This window comes from Rattus norvegicus, chromosome 6, assembly GCF_036323735.1.
Source record: "Rattus norvegicus strain BN/NHsdMcwi chromosome 6, GRCr8, whole genome shotgun sequence".
NCBI lineage: Eukaryota > Metazoa > Chordata > Mammalia > Rodentia > Muridae > Rattus > Rattus norvegicus.
The window spans coordinates 12,314,840-12,333,628 of NC_086024.1; the positions used below are offsets into that span (position 1 = coordinate 12,314,840).

The following is an 18,789-nucleotide window of genomic DNA, read 5'->3' on the forward strand; positions in this document are numbered from 1 at the left end:
ATATGTGTCCCAGTAACTATGTTACCCAGTAACTTCCCTTCACTTTGCTAATTCTTGGGTTTCCATTTTGCTTTAGGTTTTTCTGTGACTGTGGTGCTGGAACACTGTCCAATCCTTGTACATTAGCTGGTGAGCCAACACATGATACAGACACACTATATGACTCTGCCCCACCTATAGAGTCTAATACGTTGCAGCACAACTGAACTCCTTCCCTAAGAAAAAGTCCTGCCATCCTAACATAACTTAAAACATCTTTTGGAAGATAAAATACTTGCCCATGCTACAGAAAGAGACTGTACTGAAAAAATGGACACACAAGGTCAGTTGACACTATGAAGCTCAAGCTACCAAAAAGAAAGTGGCAATATATTGACTCAGGATCTCAAGGCTGGGTATTTTAGCATTACTGTGTAAAGACTTTGAAGGGACAGAAGTGAAGAAATAAGCTGCAGTTTTGTACAGATGCCAACCTCTGGAAAGCTGGTGTTGTTACAGCTAGCATCGAATGCAGTCTGACTTGCAGTAGTGACCTTCAACAGACTTCAGCTTTGTCGCTGCCGTTATGGACATGGGTACCAATTGCTTTTGTAATATGGTAAATGTGAGCTAGCACTTCTGCATTGATTTTTTTTAACATGTATTCAGATTGAGAATATGATTTTAATGCTTTAATCTCATGTAGTTTGTTTTTAATTTCAAGCCAATCTTATTGTACTTGAATGTGCCCTGTTTTGTTAGCACACCTAGACTTGCTGTAACTGTACTCATGTCCCAGATGTACGTTCTTTCTATGAAAGAGAAAAACACTAATCTTAAATTATATCCAGCAATGTTTCTGGTATCCTTTAAGAAAAGTTAAGACTATTATTTCCTTCCCTTTCCTGTGCAGCATTCAAAAAAAAAAAAAATCACCCCTAGAAAAAGTGAGTGTTTTAATGAGACTTCCTAGGAAGGGATGCACTGTAAAACAAAAGTATTCTTGTATCTCAGTTTTGTGAAAGGTAAAAACTACTATGTTTTAAAGTACACTTTAGAAAGTCTCTTCAAAACAGTCCTGTATTTGAACTCTGTTCATAGTTTTTATTTGAACAGTTTAGACAAAACAGCTGGAAATTACGGCAATTTCCTGCATTAAGCTGAGACCAGTATATATGCAGCTCTATACAGTTTCATAGCGCCCCCCCCCATTTATGTGTATTGGTGACAGTGGGTATAAACAGCCTGAAAGTGTATGCATGTACCATAACATCTAGACTTAATATATTGTGGAGTATTCAATAACCATTATGTAGAAGGTAGATAAGAATTAAAAGGGTTTAATTTCCTAGAAAGAAAATGGAAAAATGGTCATTTTTAAAAAATAAAGTTTATTAGATCATAATGTTGTCTGAATTTACCACCTTTTTCAAAAGTCAACTCAGCTTCCAATGTAGTCTACAATTGGTTAACCAAAGCCAGCAACCTATGGATAGCTTCACTGTTTACAGTCGGCCTTTCACTAGCCAGACAAACTTCCCTTAAAAAAAAAAGAGAGAGAGAGAGAAGAAAAACGAATTATTTCTTTTTGTCTCTGTACCATACCAGCCTTCCAAGTCTTTATTTAAAGTCAGTTATAGGGAAATTATACTGATATAATTACCGAAATAGTTGTAATGCCTGATTCATCCTCTCAAATTCTCTTGCTTTTCTGTGTCCCTTCTGAATAACTTCCTCTGGAAGATTAGCAAGCCTTGCTGCATTAAAGCCATAGCTCTTAGGACAAGCTCCCTTAATGAATTTATAGAGGAAAGTAATGGTCTCCTGGCTGGGATCCTCACATTCATTTTCCACCATGCATGCCTTCAAGAAAGAAGAGTTTGTTTTATCACAGCTCTACTGTCTACTGCCAATAGAAAAAAATGTCTGGTTGATTCCACATACCATATGTCCTAGGCGCACACAAACATTTTTAGAATAATCCTCTACTAATGAATGATAGTGTGTAGAAAACAGTGTTCGACACTTTATGGTTTCAGCGAGTTCTTTAACAACCGCACTGGCTATTGCTGTCCCATCAAAAGTTGCAGTCCCTCTTCCTGTGGAAGTGAAATCATTGTGCATTAAGAAGAGATGTACACCTCATGACAGTAACAAACACTTTAACAGGCACCATGTTACATGGGACAGAGCTTTAGGGTAACAGGTTACCAATAAGAAACAAAGTTCTTACAGGCTTGATGACTCAGCTATGTCAGGCTCAAGGCCAGTCTGTCAGAAATGAAAAACAAGCATGGATCAGGAGCCTGCAATGGCCTGAAACATGCCCCCACACCAAAAATACCTCAAGAAGTCTAAGAGGGCAAAAGAGATAGATAGCTAGCAGTTATGAGCAATGTAAGCACTGCACCACCTTAATCCGAGTTCAAGGCCAGCCTGCCCCACATAGTGAGCTCCAGGGCTACACAGAGAAACCAAAAGGGGGGAAAGGAGGGTGGCAGGTCCAAGTGCCTTCCTGCCAGACAGGCACACTCTGACTGATGAGGGAAACAATCTTAGTAGCTACTCCCAATGGCATCCAAACACCAACTGTCTTACCTAATTCATCCACAAGTACCAGAGAGTGTGCTGTCGCATGCCTGAGTATGCTAGCAGTTTCGCTCAACTCAACAAAAAATGTACTTTCCCCTAAAAAAGAAAGAGAATTAACAGTAGATTATATCCTGTTTGAATATGGAGAGCAAGTACAAAACCTGTGTTGTGATTACCCTGGCGTAATCTTGGCGTGATCTTGCCATCACTCACCTGACATGATTCTATCGGAGGCACCAAGTCGAGTAAACACTCTATCCACTGGTGTGAGCCTACACAGCTCGGCAGGTACATAACAACCCATCTGGGCCATCACAGCTAACAGACCAGCCTGTGAAAATGGACAGGTGGTATGATTGGCATTTAAAAACCTATCTGTACACAATACACATTAAATTCAAGAAGCCTTAAGTAGGAATCTGGTGTCCCATGAGTAAAGCCTAGCTAACAAAACTACCATGAATTTAAAACTACCATGAATGCCTGGAACCAATCCTGGATCCAGCAAATTTATCTCAGAATAACCCCTATACTTGCTTTAAAGTTGAAAAATATATGCAATACGGCCAATTTTGTTAGTAAATTAGACTACAATGATATTCGTAGGAATCTTTTAAAGGCCAATTTTAGTTCCGTGGTTGGCCAATTCTAGTACATAATGGAAAGAGATAAAAGGACCACATCAGGAAGTACAAATGTGTCTGATGGTAAGAGGCCCTAGGCTCAATCCCTAGCACCATTATGAATGTACTTTCTAAAGGCTCCCCTCCCCTTCCTTTGTTGGTCATGAGAATCCCAGGGTCTCACGCATGATAATCAAGTGTTTCCTACCACTTGCTATAGCCAAGCAGTTATCTGTAACATTAGCTAAGAGCTATCTGGCTGGTGAGACAAAACTTAAACGAGGAGATTCCCTTTGATTCTCTTATGTGACTGCTCTCTGGGAAAAAGGACAAGATTACATAGTAGACCACACTGTATAGCGTTTGCCTTTGTTTCTGGCTTACTTTCTAATTAATAGAACATGAAAAATAAGTTACCTGTCTTATGAGTGTAGATTTGCCCCCCATATTTGGCCCAGTAACAAGCACACAATAGGCTTTGCCGTCCGCCTCTGCGTCTTCCTCACAGCCGATCAGAATGTCATTAGGAATAAAATCATCTCCAAAGAAAGTCTTTGTAATGCAGGGATGCCGTGAGCCTTTAAGCTCTAAGAAGGGATGTGTGTCTTCTCCTGGTAACAGAAGTACTGGGCGACACATCGGGCCATCTCCTCCTTGGCTATAGCTAGCCAGGCACAGTAAGACATCTGTCAAAGACGATACAGGACTTCATTTTAATTTCTTATTGGGTGAACTTATAACCACCACACACACAGTACCTGTGCCTGCTTCTATGCCTTTTTAAAAACTGACCACCAAGATGGTTCTGCAGACCAAGGTGCTTGCAACCAAGCCCAGTGACCCAAGTTCCCAGGATCCACATGGTGGAAAGAGACTTCCTGCATGCCTAACCTCTCGACACACAATGAAGTACTGAACTTCTCAGTCAACGTAAAAATGCTGTTCTGTCCTAAAACGCTTTGCTGCCAAAGGAGCACACATCTCTAATCCCAGCACTTGGCAAGCCTAGGCGGGCATCTGTGTGAGCTCCAGGCCAGCTAGGGCCACAGTCAAGCCTGTGCTTGAAGTACTACATTTAATCCCCAACACTGTTCACCACCCCCAACAAAACATACCTAAATGGCTCCAGATATTTAATATTGATATTTAAAGATAACCAAATTATAAGTACACTAATCAAGGCAAAGAGCTAGAGTTACATAAAGCCTAGATCCACCCCCCCAATTATTTCCATGCAAATTTGACTTTAATACAAAAGAACCACAAAGAATTAAACCAAATTTACTCAATTATAAAAGCAATTTGAGCGAGAATTTGGCTCAGTGGCAGTGTTTATAAACAGCCCAGCATGCACAAAGCTCTATCTAGGTCTGATTCCCCAGCATGACATAACAAAATTATAAAAGCTGGGTAATAATAGTGGTCCAGTCCTCTAAGCAATCCTAGCATTTGGGGATCTGAGGCAGGAGGAATGCTAGGCGTTCATGGGCTAGAGATCCTTAAATCAGGAAATTACCTAATATCAGTGATATTTTTAAAAGAGACTTGAAAATAAATCTTCCCTTAATAATACAATTCGAAACTATTTCAAGGGTATAGGGAAAAAAATGTCTTAAGGCTGAAATCTAAGTTTTAGTTCCTTAAAATTGTTTCGTGCAATATAGTCAGTTTAACGTACCCACGCACACACTTACATAAACACAGTTAGGTCTAGAGATGCACAGCTGTGACACACAGGGTGACTCGGAGCCTTACCCAGCACTGCAGTGCACTCCACAGCAGACTGCCAGTCCTTGTGATTCTTGTCAAAGTTATAGAACAGACGCCGCATGCAGTCCTTTAAAGATGCGTCCCTGCGTTCCTCAGCGTTTATAAGATTAGACAGTTTCTTCTCAATCACTTTGGTCCAGTATCGTTTACAGCCCTTTTTGGTAGACTTCAACTCATATTCTTCAGGTAGATTTCGGGTAGCAAAATTCTCTGGAATCTCTAACTGGTAACGGTTCCTACCAATTCCCCAGTAGACTATGTTTCTACAGCCGATCCGACTCCGCTGTTTGTCTAAGTACTCCAAGAGGCTCTGTTCATTCTCTCTTATGTCAGCAAGTGCTTGGTCATAATCTGAGTCAAACCCTGCTTTTGGGGTAATGAGTCCAGTCTTTCGAGCCTTCTCATGGTCAAAAGCTGTATCCCATCGGTTCAGTTCTGCGGTCAGATCAGGAAAACGGCCTTTAGGACTTTTTGTTTGCAGAGTCACAACCTGCTTCAGGGTTTTAGACTTAAACCCATCAGCGACATCCTCCATGAGCCTTGTAATTTTACACATTACTTTGAATCCTTCTAGAGCAGAAAGAAAATCGATGATCTTTTTTTTGCTGTATGTCGTTTCTTCGTACATTATAGCCCTAGTATCTGGATGGTTCTGGCTCTTTAGGGGAGACCCAACATTATGAATCTTACTCAGTAGCCTCTCAAGATCTGGCAGCTTCTTCAGGAGGTCTGCAACTTCGGCGACTTTGTCAGGCACAGCCATCAGGTCTTCAATGGCATCTAGACGGTCACTGATAGCAGAAGGACTACAGAGGGGGGCACAAAGCCACTGTTTTAAGAGTCGCTTGCCAAAAGGGGTATGGCAGGTATCCAGCCTCTCTAGCAGAGTCCCTTCAGTAGAGCCATTTGTCCCATTCAGGAAAATCTCCAGGTTGCTTAATGTCACCGCATCTAGCACCATTCGCTGACTGGCTTTAGTAAAGACAGCACCAGGTTTTACTGTGCCAACCATGTCAGAATCCAAGGGAAAATACTCTTCAAAATTAGCCATTGACAGAAGCTCCTGATCAATCAGGCATTTTTTGAGGTAGAAAACACAACCACCTAGAGCAGACAGAGATAACTCACTCTCCTCTCCTGGTGTCAGCCCAACAGAATCTGACTCTGACGTCATAGCTTTAAGCACCGGGGGCAGCTCTGCACCACTGCCTTCATTTCCAGTAAAATACCCTCCCTCCAGGAGTGTTCGCAAAGTCTTAGTGGCATCCCAAAATTGGGAACCTGGAATCAGGCCTTCCTGAAGGCAAGATGACAGTGAACCCTTCAGGACTGTTTTGGTTTCTGTTGAGAGATTTCCTTTCTCAAACAAAATCTGTACTGGAGGATAGTGTGCCACTAGAGTCCTAAGTCTGGAACAGTGGCGATCATCTGAAAACTGGCCCAGGAAAAACTTGCCCAGTGAAGTATCAACAAAGCACACACCATATGCACGCATGTGACCAGAAGAATCTTCCTCTTTCTCTTTGAGGCTCAGAAGATACCTACTGTAGTTCTCGGAGGGATCACCATCCAGCACACTATAGGTCTGTGTGCCCTTGGTAATGATCCTACAAATCTCCCTTCTCACCACTCTATCAAACTTAGACACATGCGCCATTTTCCGGCACCGTGCCTCCATCATCTCTGGGGTCTCAGTCTGTTCCACTCGGGCCACCTTATAGCCCTTCTGCACCAAGGAATCCGAGAATCGGCCAAATGCGATCTCTGGAAAACCAGAGTGGGCCCAGTTGCCCTTCATGAATATCAGTCCCAGCTCACTGACACCAATGACAGCGTCCATGTGATACAACTCATAAAACTTGCCCACTTTGTAGAAGATGACAAGGTCAAAGTTCTGAGACTTGAACTGCCACCACCGCCTCATCCCCGGGGTGCAAGAGTTGAGGAAGTCTTCAGGCACATACAGTGTGGAGGAGTTGTAGTCTGGGTGATCTGGCCGTCTCCTGTTCTCATCTCTTCTCTTCTCTGGCTTAAGCCATTCTAAAGTCTCATGATACCAGATAGTGGGTCCACTGCTGTCGTTACCTCCTCCACAGACATGGGTTTGGGACTCAGAATTCTGCGGGGCACAGAAAGCACTCAAGGTACTCTTGGTTTCTGACAGAATGCGAGTTGCTTGTTTGGCTGAGCCTGTTTCCTTCTTCAGACTTTTCCTTTTAAGTCCACCATGAGCTGCCACTGTTCTCTTCCGCTTTGGAGCGCCTTTGCCAAAGCTGCCCAGGCCTTCGCTATCGCTGTCTCCAACCCCACTGCTCACTTCGTCACTGCTGCCTTCTTGCTTACTGTCTGGCTTGAATTCTACATCAGAGCCGCCAATGTCGCTCTCAGAGTCTGAGATGACCCTTCGCTTTTTGACTTGCCGGCTACTTCGCCTAGGCCCCTGAGCGTTTGGCTGTGTTTCTTCTTCACTCTCGTCCTGATTTTCCTCTTCACTCTTATCAGATAAATAGGCCCCATGCACCTGCCAGGCAAAGGAAGGAAGGGCTTGTGAATATAGCAGGCCCTCAGCTCAGTCTCTGGGTGCACGCACACACATGCACACATGCACAACCAAAGCAAAATCTGACTGACTCCATCTGTGGAACCCAGACGTTGTGACTCAGGCCTACAACCCCAGCACTCAGGAAGCTGAGGCATAAAGACTACTGTAGTATTAAGGCCGGCAAGGGGCAGGGATGGAAGCGCAGTCCATCTGAGTTTGATTCTCACCAATTCATAAGTAGCAGGAGGATGGCTACTTATCCCCCACTATTGCTGCACTCAAGGCCAGCATGTGCTACAAGGCCTGTGCAATGTTACCCATATGCTTCAATGTCACACACCTTGAGAGACCGTTTGCAATTCAACTGAATTCAATTCAGCCTAACTTTACACAAACCGAACCTGGCATGACAGGTCCTAACTACTTATGAGCTTGAGGCAAAAGTTCTAGGCTGGCCTGAGCATAGCTTTTTCCTAAGGGAGTGGGTGGGTGAAGTGGATGGGTGAAATGAAGAGCATTTGCCTGACACGTTTACCCTGGGTTCAATCCCCTGGACTATGTAACAACCTGTAGTCCCAGTATTTGAAAGGCAGAAAGCAAGAAGATTCTCAGCGTGAGGCCAGCTCCAGGTATAAAGAATGTCCTAAAGGCGACTGTTGAAATCCTAAATAAGCTAACATAAGTTCCAGTCCAGGGAAGACAGATGTCTGCATGTACAAACGAAATGGGGCACTCACATAAAATTACTAATATTTCTTACTATCTTTCATTCATCATATCCACACCATTTCCCCTAAGAGAAGGAGTGACTGACCTGTGTCTCCTCCTCCTCCTCCTCCTCCTCCTCCTCCGGCTCTGAAGGCTCATCACAGACTGCCAGCTCAAGCCTCTGAGCCTTGTCTTTACTTAAGGCTTCGTCTGCACGCTGCATTGCTCTGAGTATTTCGGACTTTGAGCTGTAGAAATGACCTCCCTTTTGGGCTTCCTTTGACTTTGAACCTAGAAATATACTTAGAAATAAGAACCTGGTGGCTGAAGAGTGGCCAATTTACAACATGAACAAGAAGTTAAAATCAGTTATTTTTAATACAGCATTTTTTCATATGCATAGATTAAAGACTTATCAGGGAAAAGGTAGCAATGAAACTGGAATCCCCAATTTTACTTATTTGAATTTGCTGTTCAGTTATCCAAGGCCACGTAAGTCTTTCTTCTAATGTCTCAGAATCATGGGTCCAGGTATGAAAAACCTCAAAGTCAAGCAGATACAAGTGCAATTTAAGGAACGCTTTCTAACACTGCCCCAACTGAATACCCAGGCTGGGGCTGTAACTCAGCTCGGTAGAGTGCCTGCTAAGCATGCATAGGCCTTGGGCTCTTCTCGCCCTAGCACTGTGCTGAACAGGAGTGGTAATACTAAATCAAATCTCTAGAAGATGGGAGACAGGAGAACCAGGATCTCAGGGCATATTCAGCTACAAAGAAACAGAGTCTAGCCTGGGCTACATAAAAACCTGTCTCAGGAAAAAACAAACAAAAAACAAATTAAATAAAAACTGAATATCTTTAACAAGGGGCTTATCATTAAAAAAAAATTTCCCTCCTAATAATACCAAAATGCAACATTTCCAAGACCCATGCTTTAAAATAAAACCCTTTGTTTTCATTTACAAATGCTTTCATGTGAATGTCATGTGATAGCTGGGTGCTGGCCGATCTCGTACATGTAAATCCACTACTTGTTTTTCATCATTATTTCAAGTGAGAACGCTTTTCTCTATTCAAGAAATGCATAGTATCACAAACTTAACGTTAAAAATTATTTCTTGGGGCTGGAGCGATGGCTCAGAGGTTAAGAGCACTGTCTGCTCTTCCAGAGTTCAATTCCCAGCAACCACATGGTGGCTCACAACCATCTGTAATGGGATCTGATGACCTCTCCTGGTACACATACAGATAAGAGCACTCATATATTAAACAAATAACTTTTAAAAAACTATGTTTTCATGCCAGCAGCAAACCACTGAACTGAGAATAGGACCCCCGTTGAAGGAATCAGAGAAAGAACTGGAAGAGCTTGAAGGGGCTCGAGACCTCACATGTACAACAATGTCAAGCAACCAGAGCTTCCAGGGACTAAGCCACTACCTAAAGACTATACATGGACTGACCCTGGACTCTGACCTCATAGGTAGCAATGAATATCCTAGTAAGAGCACCAGTGGAAGGGGAAGCCCTGGGTCCTGCTAAGACTGAACCCCCAGTGAACTAGTCTATGGGGGGAGGGCGGCAATGGAGGGAGGATGGGGAGGGGAACACCCATAAGGAAGGGGAGGGGGGAGGGGGATGTTTGCCCGGAAACCGGGAAAGGGAATAACACTCGAAATGTATATAAGAAATACTCAAGTTAATAAAAAAAAAATTATTATAGAAGAAATGGTACATAAAGAAGATGATAGAAATCTCTATGGTATATATGATTGGTACTTCTAGGAAGAGAACAGAACAAATCTGTGATATCAATAAAGTTTTCTTTACATATTAAAAGCCAAAATTTTACAACTTTAAAAAAAAAACAAAAAAAACCCCTATGTTTTCTAAGAGACATTAAATAGAAATACACGTGTCTCTGATATGTTCTTCTGCTTAAATATAACCATGAGTGGAAAAGAAGCCAAGTATCTAAATTAAACAGATCCACAGTATTATATGGCCTTTTGTACAAGAAAACTAACAGGACTACCTCAATTTCAGTGAAGCTAGGCACTTTGATGGACTAAGACAAACTGAAGGTACAACTTCTCATCTCTCTGAAGGACAAAGGCTGTGACATGCGACAAGCATCCGCAAGTGGCAGGTGGCTCTGAACCGTTCCCAAAACACCCGCCGTAGCGTTCTCACAGATGACACAGCACAGCACTACACTCCATAAACACTCGCCTCGATAACTACAAGATAGAGTTAGCAGGCCTTTCCCTCCATCCTCTCAGCTAATGCATCAAAACATGCATTATTTCAACTTCCACCAGGACTACAGGAACACGCTGACTCAAAAACAAGGCAACAACAAATGCCAAAGCCAACCTAGGCTACAAAGTGTGTTCAACATAGCCTACACAAGTTAGTCCCAGAAAGTAAGATGGGGCCCCACCCCCTATCTCAGCGCTCTGGAATATAAGCAGGGGCAAGTGACTCCTATGAGCTTGACCCTAACCCAGTCAACATGGCAATATCCAGGACAGCCAAAGCTGGCCATGAGGTGCAGGTCCTGTCCTGCCCTCAGTCCTCCCTCCCCACCCACCAATCAACCCTCCCGAGATCCCCTCCCCTCCCACTCTGCACTGAAAGGGAAAAAACAAGGTCTTGCACTTGTGCACATTCTGGGCAAGGGCTCTATCACCAAACTCTAGCCTCGGCCCAGCAAATGAGAATTTTAAAGAACAGAGGACAACATTTTAAAGACCAAGACACAACATTTCACATACACAATGACAACATAAACATTTTCCTGATCTCTTCTTTTGTCCAGGCAGTTTTAACATGTTAAAATTAATCCTGAAGAACTCATTTATCATCTGATGCCATAAGAGCTCATTTTATATGAGTAACAGTATCATTCACCAAGGTTATACAGCAGGTAAGTAAAGAGTATAATCAAATTCCTGGTCCTCTTTCCATTCATGTTATTTGGTAAAGGTACCCTTTGCAGGATAAGCATACTAACCAAAAGGTACGGTTCTTAAGAAGAGTTCTGAGAAACTGACCCTTTTGTGTCCGTATCAGCCCAGGCTGTCTGGGAATAGGGGATGTGGCCTTGTTCACACTCTGCACAGCGCGCTCTACCTTGCAATTATAATGTGCATTACACTGTACCTAACACAAGAGACAAGGCATGCCCTTAGCTAATGTGAGATTAAATATGCAGCACTGTCAGTGCCTGTGCAAACAAAGCTGGCTTAAAAACCACAGTATAGTACCAGAGTTCTGATGTGACACACAACTCAACTATATGCATAGGTGACAGTTTTGGAGACCATGTGATATGCATCTGTTAGAGACTGTCACCAATTCATGCTACTTAGCCTGCTTACATTAGCTACATATTTACTTCAAATAGAGATAATTTAACTCTTTACACTTCTCATGTCTCAGTTTTGTTCTTTTTTTAATTTTATTTATATGAGTACACTGTAGCTGTCTTCAGACACACCAAGAGAGTGCATCAGATCCACTGAGCTATCTCGCCAGCCCCATGCCTCAGTTTTATAGTACAGTTAGTATAGTATAGTGCACTTACGTAACTCTCAATCAAGAGACAAATTTTCCTTAAAATTTAATTTTTTAAAGGTCCTTTTATTTATTTTATATATATAAGTACACTGTCGCTGTCTTCAGACTCACCAGAAGAGGGCATCGGATCCCATTACAGATGGTTGTGAGCCACCATGTGGTTGCTGGGAATTGAACTCAGGTCCTCTGGAAGAGCAGTCAGCGCTCTTAACCGCTGAGCCATCTCTCCAGCCCAAAATTTAATTTTTTTTTCTTTTCTTTTTTTTAGGAGCTGGGGACTGAACCCAGGGCCTTCACTGAGCTAAATCCCCAACCCCCCAAAATTTAATTTTTAATTAAAGGTTTTAATTGCTGTAAGTCAAAGGACAAAAATAAAATTTCCATATAAAACAAAGTGGCTAAAACCAGCTGTACCTTGCCTCTTTATCATGTCAGAAATCTTATAATTGCTATTCTTGCAATTTGCTAAGGAAGCACACTCGCCCTCGCTCACGCACGCCCGCGCTCACGCACGCACGCGCACACGCACACGCGCACACACACGCACACGCACACACACACACGACAATTTCATGAATCACCCCCACCCCCATTTATCTCTTACCTGTATATGGTTTTAACATCCTTTTGCTAACCCAGCCCCTTGTTGGACTGTCATCAAAAAACTGTACGTGAACACGGGCTGATTTCCCGTTCTTGCGGATGAATGTCCCATCAAAGGGATGATTGTAAACCAGGCAAGGCCACCAAGGATAACCTTCCATCTTAGCCCAAACCAGATCACCTGGGGAGAAGTCACAAGAACTACTGCAAAACAAAATAAAAATAAAGATGTATATATGCCAGTTAGTATTTGGGTACCTGACCTCAAAGGCAATTACTCGCAAATAAACAATTTTAAGGAAGCTCTCATTAAGTAAGACTCCTTTGGAGGCTTCTGGCAAGTCAGAATAAGATTCAAGAAACATTTCTAATAGCATAAGCAAGCTAAGACAATGCTTATTTAACAATTAAGCCAATTAATAAACTGGTACTCAATGAACAACTGTTTCTTGGTCTTAAAATGATGTCAAAATTCAGACCCTATTCTGTCAGTCACAAAATAGACTTATAGTATGAGTCATGCCCATATTACAATTCAGCGCATGTCAGAAGCCACAGACCTGAAGCCATGACTATTAGCTTGTTAACTATGTTATCGACTCTGTTATAGTTAGCCTGGAATTGTTCCAGCTGAGCTACTATGCACTCAACATCCAAAGCTGTCAGTTCAAAGCCGTCCCTCCTCACCAAACTGGTTTTGTTAACAAGTGCCTAACACTTGAGTACACATGCCTATGAAATTTTTCAAAGGCTCATTCTTCACAAAACTTGATTTAGTTCGTCGGTTGTCTTTGAGGAAAAGAAGAGAGAGAAAGGAAACAGACTCAGAACTAACAGATGTATAAGAACCCTATCCACAATAGAAAGACCACTAACAACTACTCCTGCCCACATGCATTAAATAGCAATAGCAATATTCTCTAGGATCACACAAAAGCTTTCCTCGGCTCCTTACAACATTAAAGTAAGCACACTACCACAGCAAGGATACTTGAGACATTTCCAGAGTAGTCAGTTCAAGTCAACTGACTTAGACTCAATCTTCCTGTGCTGGGATTAAAGGCCAGCGCCACCAGGAGAGTTCTCTAAACCTTTAAGAGGGAAAACACACACTTTCTAAGCACTCTTTATTTATGCTATAAAATGTCAATGGATATATTTCCCCACACGGAGGGTTTAACCTCTTACGGCAGAGGAAAGAAGCCAATGGGGTCAAACCTGGCTGGTAGTTTCCAAGAGTGGTACATTAAAACATTTGATACATACAAGTGTCAGACTTCCTCAGTGTGTGTAAGTGTTAATGGCATGCACATGGAGGCAGAGGACAAATCTCCTTCCACCATGCAGGTTCCAGGAGTCAAACTCAGGTCATCAGACTTGGCAGCAGCCTCTTTACCTAATAAGCCATCTTGCTAGTCTAGATTTTTCTAATGCTAAAAGCTCAGCTTTGTGCACATGCATGTGTATGGGAGACAGAGGCCAACCTCAGGTGTCATTCCTCGGTTACCAGCCACAGTTTTTGTCTTGAGAAACAGGCTAGGCTAGCCAAACAGGGACCTGACTCTCCCACAGCCAAGGACATATGTCACCGTGTCCAGGTTATTTTTTAGGTGGCTTCCTTCTGTGTACTGAACTAAAACCCTGTATTTCAATCCATCCAATACATCCTGATGATGCACAGCCTCAACCCCAGTGCTTAGGAGAGGGGCAGATCCTGTTATTTCAAAGCCAGCCTGGGCTACAAACAGACGAAAGGGGGGAGGGGCAGGAAAAGAGAAGGGAAAGAGAAGGAGAGGAAAGGAAAGAAACAAAAGAGGGAGGAAATTCAGACTAAGCCAGAGTGATGGCTCAGCAAGTTAGAGTACCTGGGTAAAAGTGCCTCTCACAAATTGTCCTGAACTCCATACAACATAACCATACCCACCTCCCATACCCCCACATTAAGAATGTTAATTATTTTTAAGGAGAGTTCAGCCATCCAGGTGTGGTGGCACATGTCTTTAATCCCAGTGCTTGGGAGACAGAGGCGTGGGCTACAGAGTGCATTCCAGGACATCCAGGGCTACACTGAGAAACCCTGTCTAAAAAAATACTGGTCAAGATATGCCCAGGAGATGACTCAAAGGATAAACTCAGCCGCCAAGCTTCTATGGCCTGAGTTCTATCCCTAGGACAGTTGGTGGAAGAACAACTCTTTTAAGTTGTCCTCTGATTTCCACAACCTACTATAGCATGCAAATGCACACATACAAACTTAACAACCTACTATAGCATGCATATGCACACATGCATACACACATACACACTAACAACCTACTATAGCATGCAAATGCACACATACAAACTTAACAACCTACTGTAGCATGCATATGCACACATACACACTAACAAACTACTATAGCATGCATATGCACACATACACACTAACAACCTACTGTAGCATGCATATGCACACATACACACTAACAACCTACTGTAGCATGCATATGCACACATACACACTAACAAACTACTATAGCATGCATATGCACACATACACACTAACAACCTACTGTAGCATGCATATGCACACATACACACTAACAACCTACTGTAGCATGCATATGCACACATACACACTAACAACCTACTGTAGCATGCATATGCACACATACACACTAACAACCTACTGTAGCATGCATACACACATACACACTAACAACCTACTATAGCATGCATATGCACACATACACACTAACAACCTACTGTAGCATGCATACACACATACACACTAACAACCTACTATAGCATGCATATGCACACATACACACTAACAACCTACTGTAGCATGCATACACACATACACACTAACAACCTACTATAGCATGCATATGCACACATACACACTAACAGGTAATTTTTAAAAATATAGACATAGCGGGGCTTGAGAGTTGCTGAGCAGTTAAGAGCACTGGCATTCTTCCATAGGAACCAGGTTCGGTTTCTTGTACCCAACATGGCAGCTCACAATTGTCTAACTCCAGAGGCTGAGGTCCTCCTCTGACCTTCCTCAAGCAGGTATGTACATGGATACACATACATGCATGCAGGTAAAATACACCCATGTTTACCTGTTCCTGAACTGTGTTCTTTATAACCAAAGGGAAGGAAAGAGAAATAAGTGAGCCAAAATTATCTTATCTGCCCCAGTAGCATACATTGGGCTCCATAACTTTTTAATTTTAAGAAAGTGGCTGGGCATTGGCAGGTCACACCCTTAATCCCAGCAGAGGCAGGTGGATCTCTGAATTCAAGGCCAGTCTGGTCTACAGATAAGAGTTCCAGGATAGCCAGGGCTATGTGGAGAAACCCAAACCGAATTCCCCAGAAGCAGGGGAATCAGAGGTTCAAGGTTGCCCTCTATTACACAGCAAGTTTTGAGGCCAGCTGAGGATATGAGACTATCCCAAAATATTAATTAGGAAGGCTAGAGATGAGGCTCAGAAATGAAGAGCACTAGCTATTCTCCCAGAAGACCCAGGTTCAAATCTCAGCACCCACAGAGGAGCTCAGGACTATCTGTAACCCTTTTATCCTTCACAGGCACTAGGTACACCTGTGGTGTGGACACACACAAACACCATAAACACAAAATAAACTTTACTCTTTCATAGTCTCAATATGTAGCACTGGCTAGCCTGAACTCTCCAAATAAACTAGCCTCACCTCACTGAGATCCATCTGCACAAGTGCAGGGATAAAAGGTTGTGTTGTCCTGTAGTAAGGAAAATAGTCACCAACAACCATGTTATTTAAGACAACTAAGAGCATGAGTCTTTTAATAATGCCCACACCAAGCGTGGACTAAGGCCACCAAAATGCCTCTTAGTACTGAAGCTCAGGGCCACAGCATGTTTAAGACAAAAACAATTAAATCAGTGTTGATGGAGGCGGGGCCAGGGTGATTTTGGAGTAACTTTAGAACATTTGTCTTTTTGCAAAGCTTAGCAGTGTTTTTCAGACACAACCTTACAGATTTTTTTTTTATTTATCCTTCTTAGTTATTTTATATTTTAGCTTGTGCAAATGTTACTTTGGTTACATCTGGACAGTGGTTGAGGGTGACAGTCCTGAAAGTGTTGCCAAGGCCACATGGTTACTGGGTGAATGAGGGTGAAGTATCTAGGTGGACACAAAAATGGAGTCAAGGCAAGATGGTGTTACCTTAGGCACTTCAAAGGCATTTATGAAGTAAACATAATAAGCCCAGGTAGCAGCACAGTCACAAGCAGAGCACTTCCTGTTACCTGGGAGACTCTGGGATACTTTGTGCTTGTGGGACCAACAACTAGCTGTAAAACTAACTCATTAACAAACATTTCAACCGACTATGAAAGAGAAGAAGCTAGACATGGAGGCACAGGCCTGTAATACCACACTTCGGAAGAGAAAACAGAAGAATTCGGAGTTCGAAGTCATTTCCATCTATACATGAAGTTCAAAGCCGACCTACCACAAGAACAGACCATAAAAATGGTTCATGGCTGTACTCCAGCATTCCAGGGTGGTGGTGGTAACAGTTTCAGAAACGGTGTGTGTGTGTGTTAATGAGGGGTTGTTAAATTCAAGGCAAATGTGGTCTACAAAGCAAGACGTGGCAAATTCAATCTAATTATAAATACCATATTAATAAATTTTGCAGACAAACCTCTAGTGTGTGTGTGTGTGTGTGTGTGTGTGTGTGTGTGTGTGTGTGTGTGTGTGCGCGCGCGCGCGCGAGCATGTGCGTGTAGGGGGCTTCTAACTGAAACTAAAAAGACCAGAGCCTGTAATCCCAGCGGATGGGTCCACAGACATTTATTTGGACTTAGTATGGATGGAATATACTTGCACTCTTGAACTGGCTTTGGGACAGTTTTTAATCTGGATACTTATTAAAATACATAAAGTATCTTACAGCAAAGTAAGTGCATGCCTTTATTTTGGATACCACAAAACCAATTCGCATCCAAGTAAGCATGTATTTCTCACCAGATGCTAAATTTCCCCCACAAGCAGAGCCTACTGATAATTCTCTAGCAGGCCTGAACTCACCTCCAAACCTAGACTACTCAAGCGGCCTTTTCCGGTATTTAAACAAACAGTTGCAGGCTAGCCGCGAAAGCTCGGTGGTACCAGCATGCAAAGTATATACTCCAGGCCCAGTACCACAAAAACACGAACCGCCCCCACACACAAACAAGGAGACTGCTCCTACAATTACAGCTAAATTTTGAAAAATTCAACATTTCCTGTAGGACGCCTGCCCATCAGAAATCGCTGCAGAAAAACTATTAGCCAGCGATTTGATCTGATGAAATTGTTTTGAGTCTCTTATTAAACGGCCACCATTACATTACTTGTTTAAACAAAAGAGGTTCTAGTTGCTCCTACAAAGGACTGCTAAATACAGTAAGTGCGAGTCCAATTCCAGATAAGCTTCCCCAGCACACCTTCTTGCCCAGGACTTGTTCAACACTCCGAAGACCCACTAACTGCGAAAAACCTTCCGCACCTTTCCCTCCTGTGGAATCGATCGTGAATTAAAAATTGTCGTCCCAAGCCGGAGCACCGCTTTCACTACATACAAACTTTCCACCTGCAACCCAAGTTCCCTTCCTTCCAGGCCTCTTCACCGTAAGTAACCACACTACTCTGAGGAGCTCCCCTCCCCGCCCCCTCAGACCCCGGACCGCAGACGGACACACTCCCGGCCCCGGCCAACTCGGGGGAGGGTGTCTCCGCACCCGAGCCTCCTGACCCACCCCACGCCCCGAGGCGGGAGGGCGCTCGCAGCGTCCCAGGCACCAGCCACGCTTCTCCCGGGCAGGCCGCCCCTCCTCCCGCCGCCGCCTGGCACTGAGCAGCCTCCCCCTCCTTCCGGGCGCCCGCGCGCCGCCTCAGCCCGGAGTCGGCTACCTGGCGGGGACCGCGGGCGCGGCCGACCTCCGCAGCCCTCCGTTAAGGTCCTTTGCCTCCGGCAACGAGGTGGATAACGCTGCGGGCCGGGACCCAGGTCCAGCCTCGCTCCAGGCCGCATCCCGGCCCCGGGAAGCGGAGGCTCCGGAGGCGGCGGCACCTTTGCGTGAGGCCCGGGCCGCGGCCTCCTTGGTGTCGCCGAGCGCCGGGGACTTGGGGAAGAAGCTGTATAGGGTGCTTTGTCGCGACATGATGAAGGCTGACGGGCCGAATGGTCCACCACTCCGAGCGCCTACAGGGACGGCATCCGCCGCGCGGCCACTGCTGGCGGGAAAGCCGGGAGGAGGCGCGTCCGACCCGAGCACCCGCAGCCCGGCGGCCAATCCGCGAGCGTCTCGGCCTGCGCGGTGGGCGGGACCCCCGCCTCCGACGTGCCCTGGCGTCGGTGGGCGG

The 18,789-nt window shown here is 44.0% G+C and overlaps 2 protein-coding genes across 6 annotated transcripts in view; one reads left to right on the forward strand and one right to left on the reverse strand.

Annotated features, from left to right (window-relative positions):
- The window catches only part of Fbxo11 (F-box protein 11), a 75,876-nt gene extending 74,492 nt beyond the window's left edge, over positions 1–1,384 (forward strand). For 4 of the 5 annotated variants that reach the window (XM_039112126.2, XM_039112127.2, XM_017594113.3 and 1 more), the window contains exon 23: positions 77–1,384. In XM_039112126.2, coding sequence (XP_038968054.1) covers positions 77–206 — 130 coding nt within the window. In that variant the 3' untranslated portion in view covers positions 207–1,384. The remainder of the gene's footprint in view (positions 1–76) is intronic. The other variant, NM_181631.2, reaches the window with a different exon arrangement.
- Positions 1,351–18,666, reverse strand: Msh6 (mutS homolog 6). The gene is made up of 10 exons (NM_001398548.1): positions 18,337–18,666; positions 12,401–12,603; positions 8,321–8,505; positions 4,950–7,485; positions 3,612–3,880; positions 2,785–2,902; positions 2,578–2,667; positions 1,924–2,078; positions 1,643–1,842; positions 1,351–1,519 (listed from the first exon to the last, which is right to left on the reverse strand). Exons 1-10 carry the CDS (start codon positions 18,585–18,587, stop codon positions 1,438–1,440), a joined length of 4,089 nt encoding a protein of 1,362 aa, NP_001385477.1. The 5' UTR covers positions 18,588–18,666; the 3' UTR covers positions 1,351–1,437.
- Between the last annotated feature and the right edge of the window lie 123 nt (positions 18,667–18,789).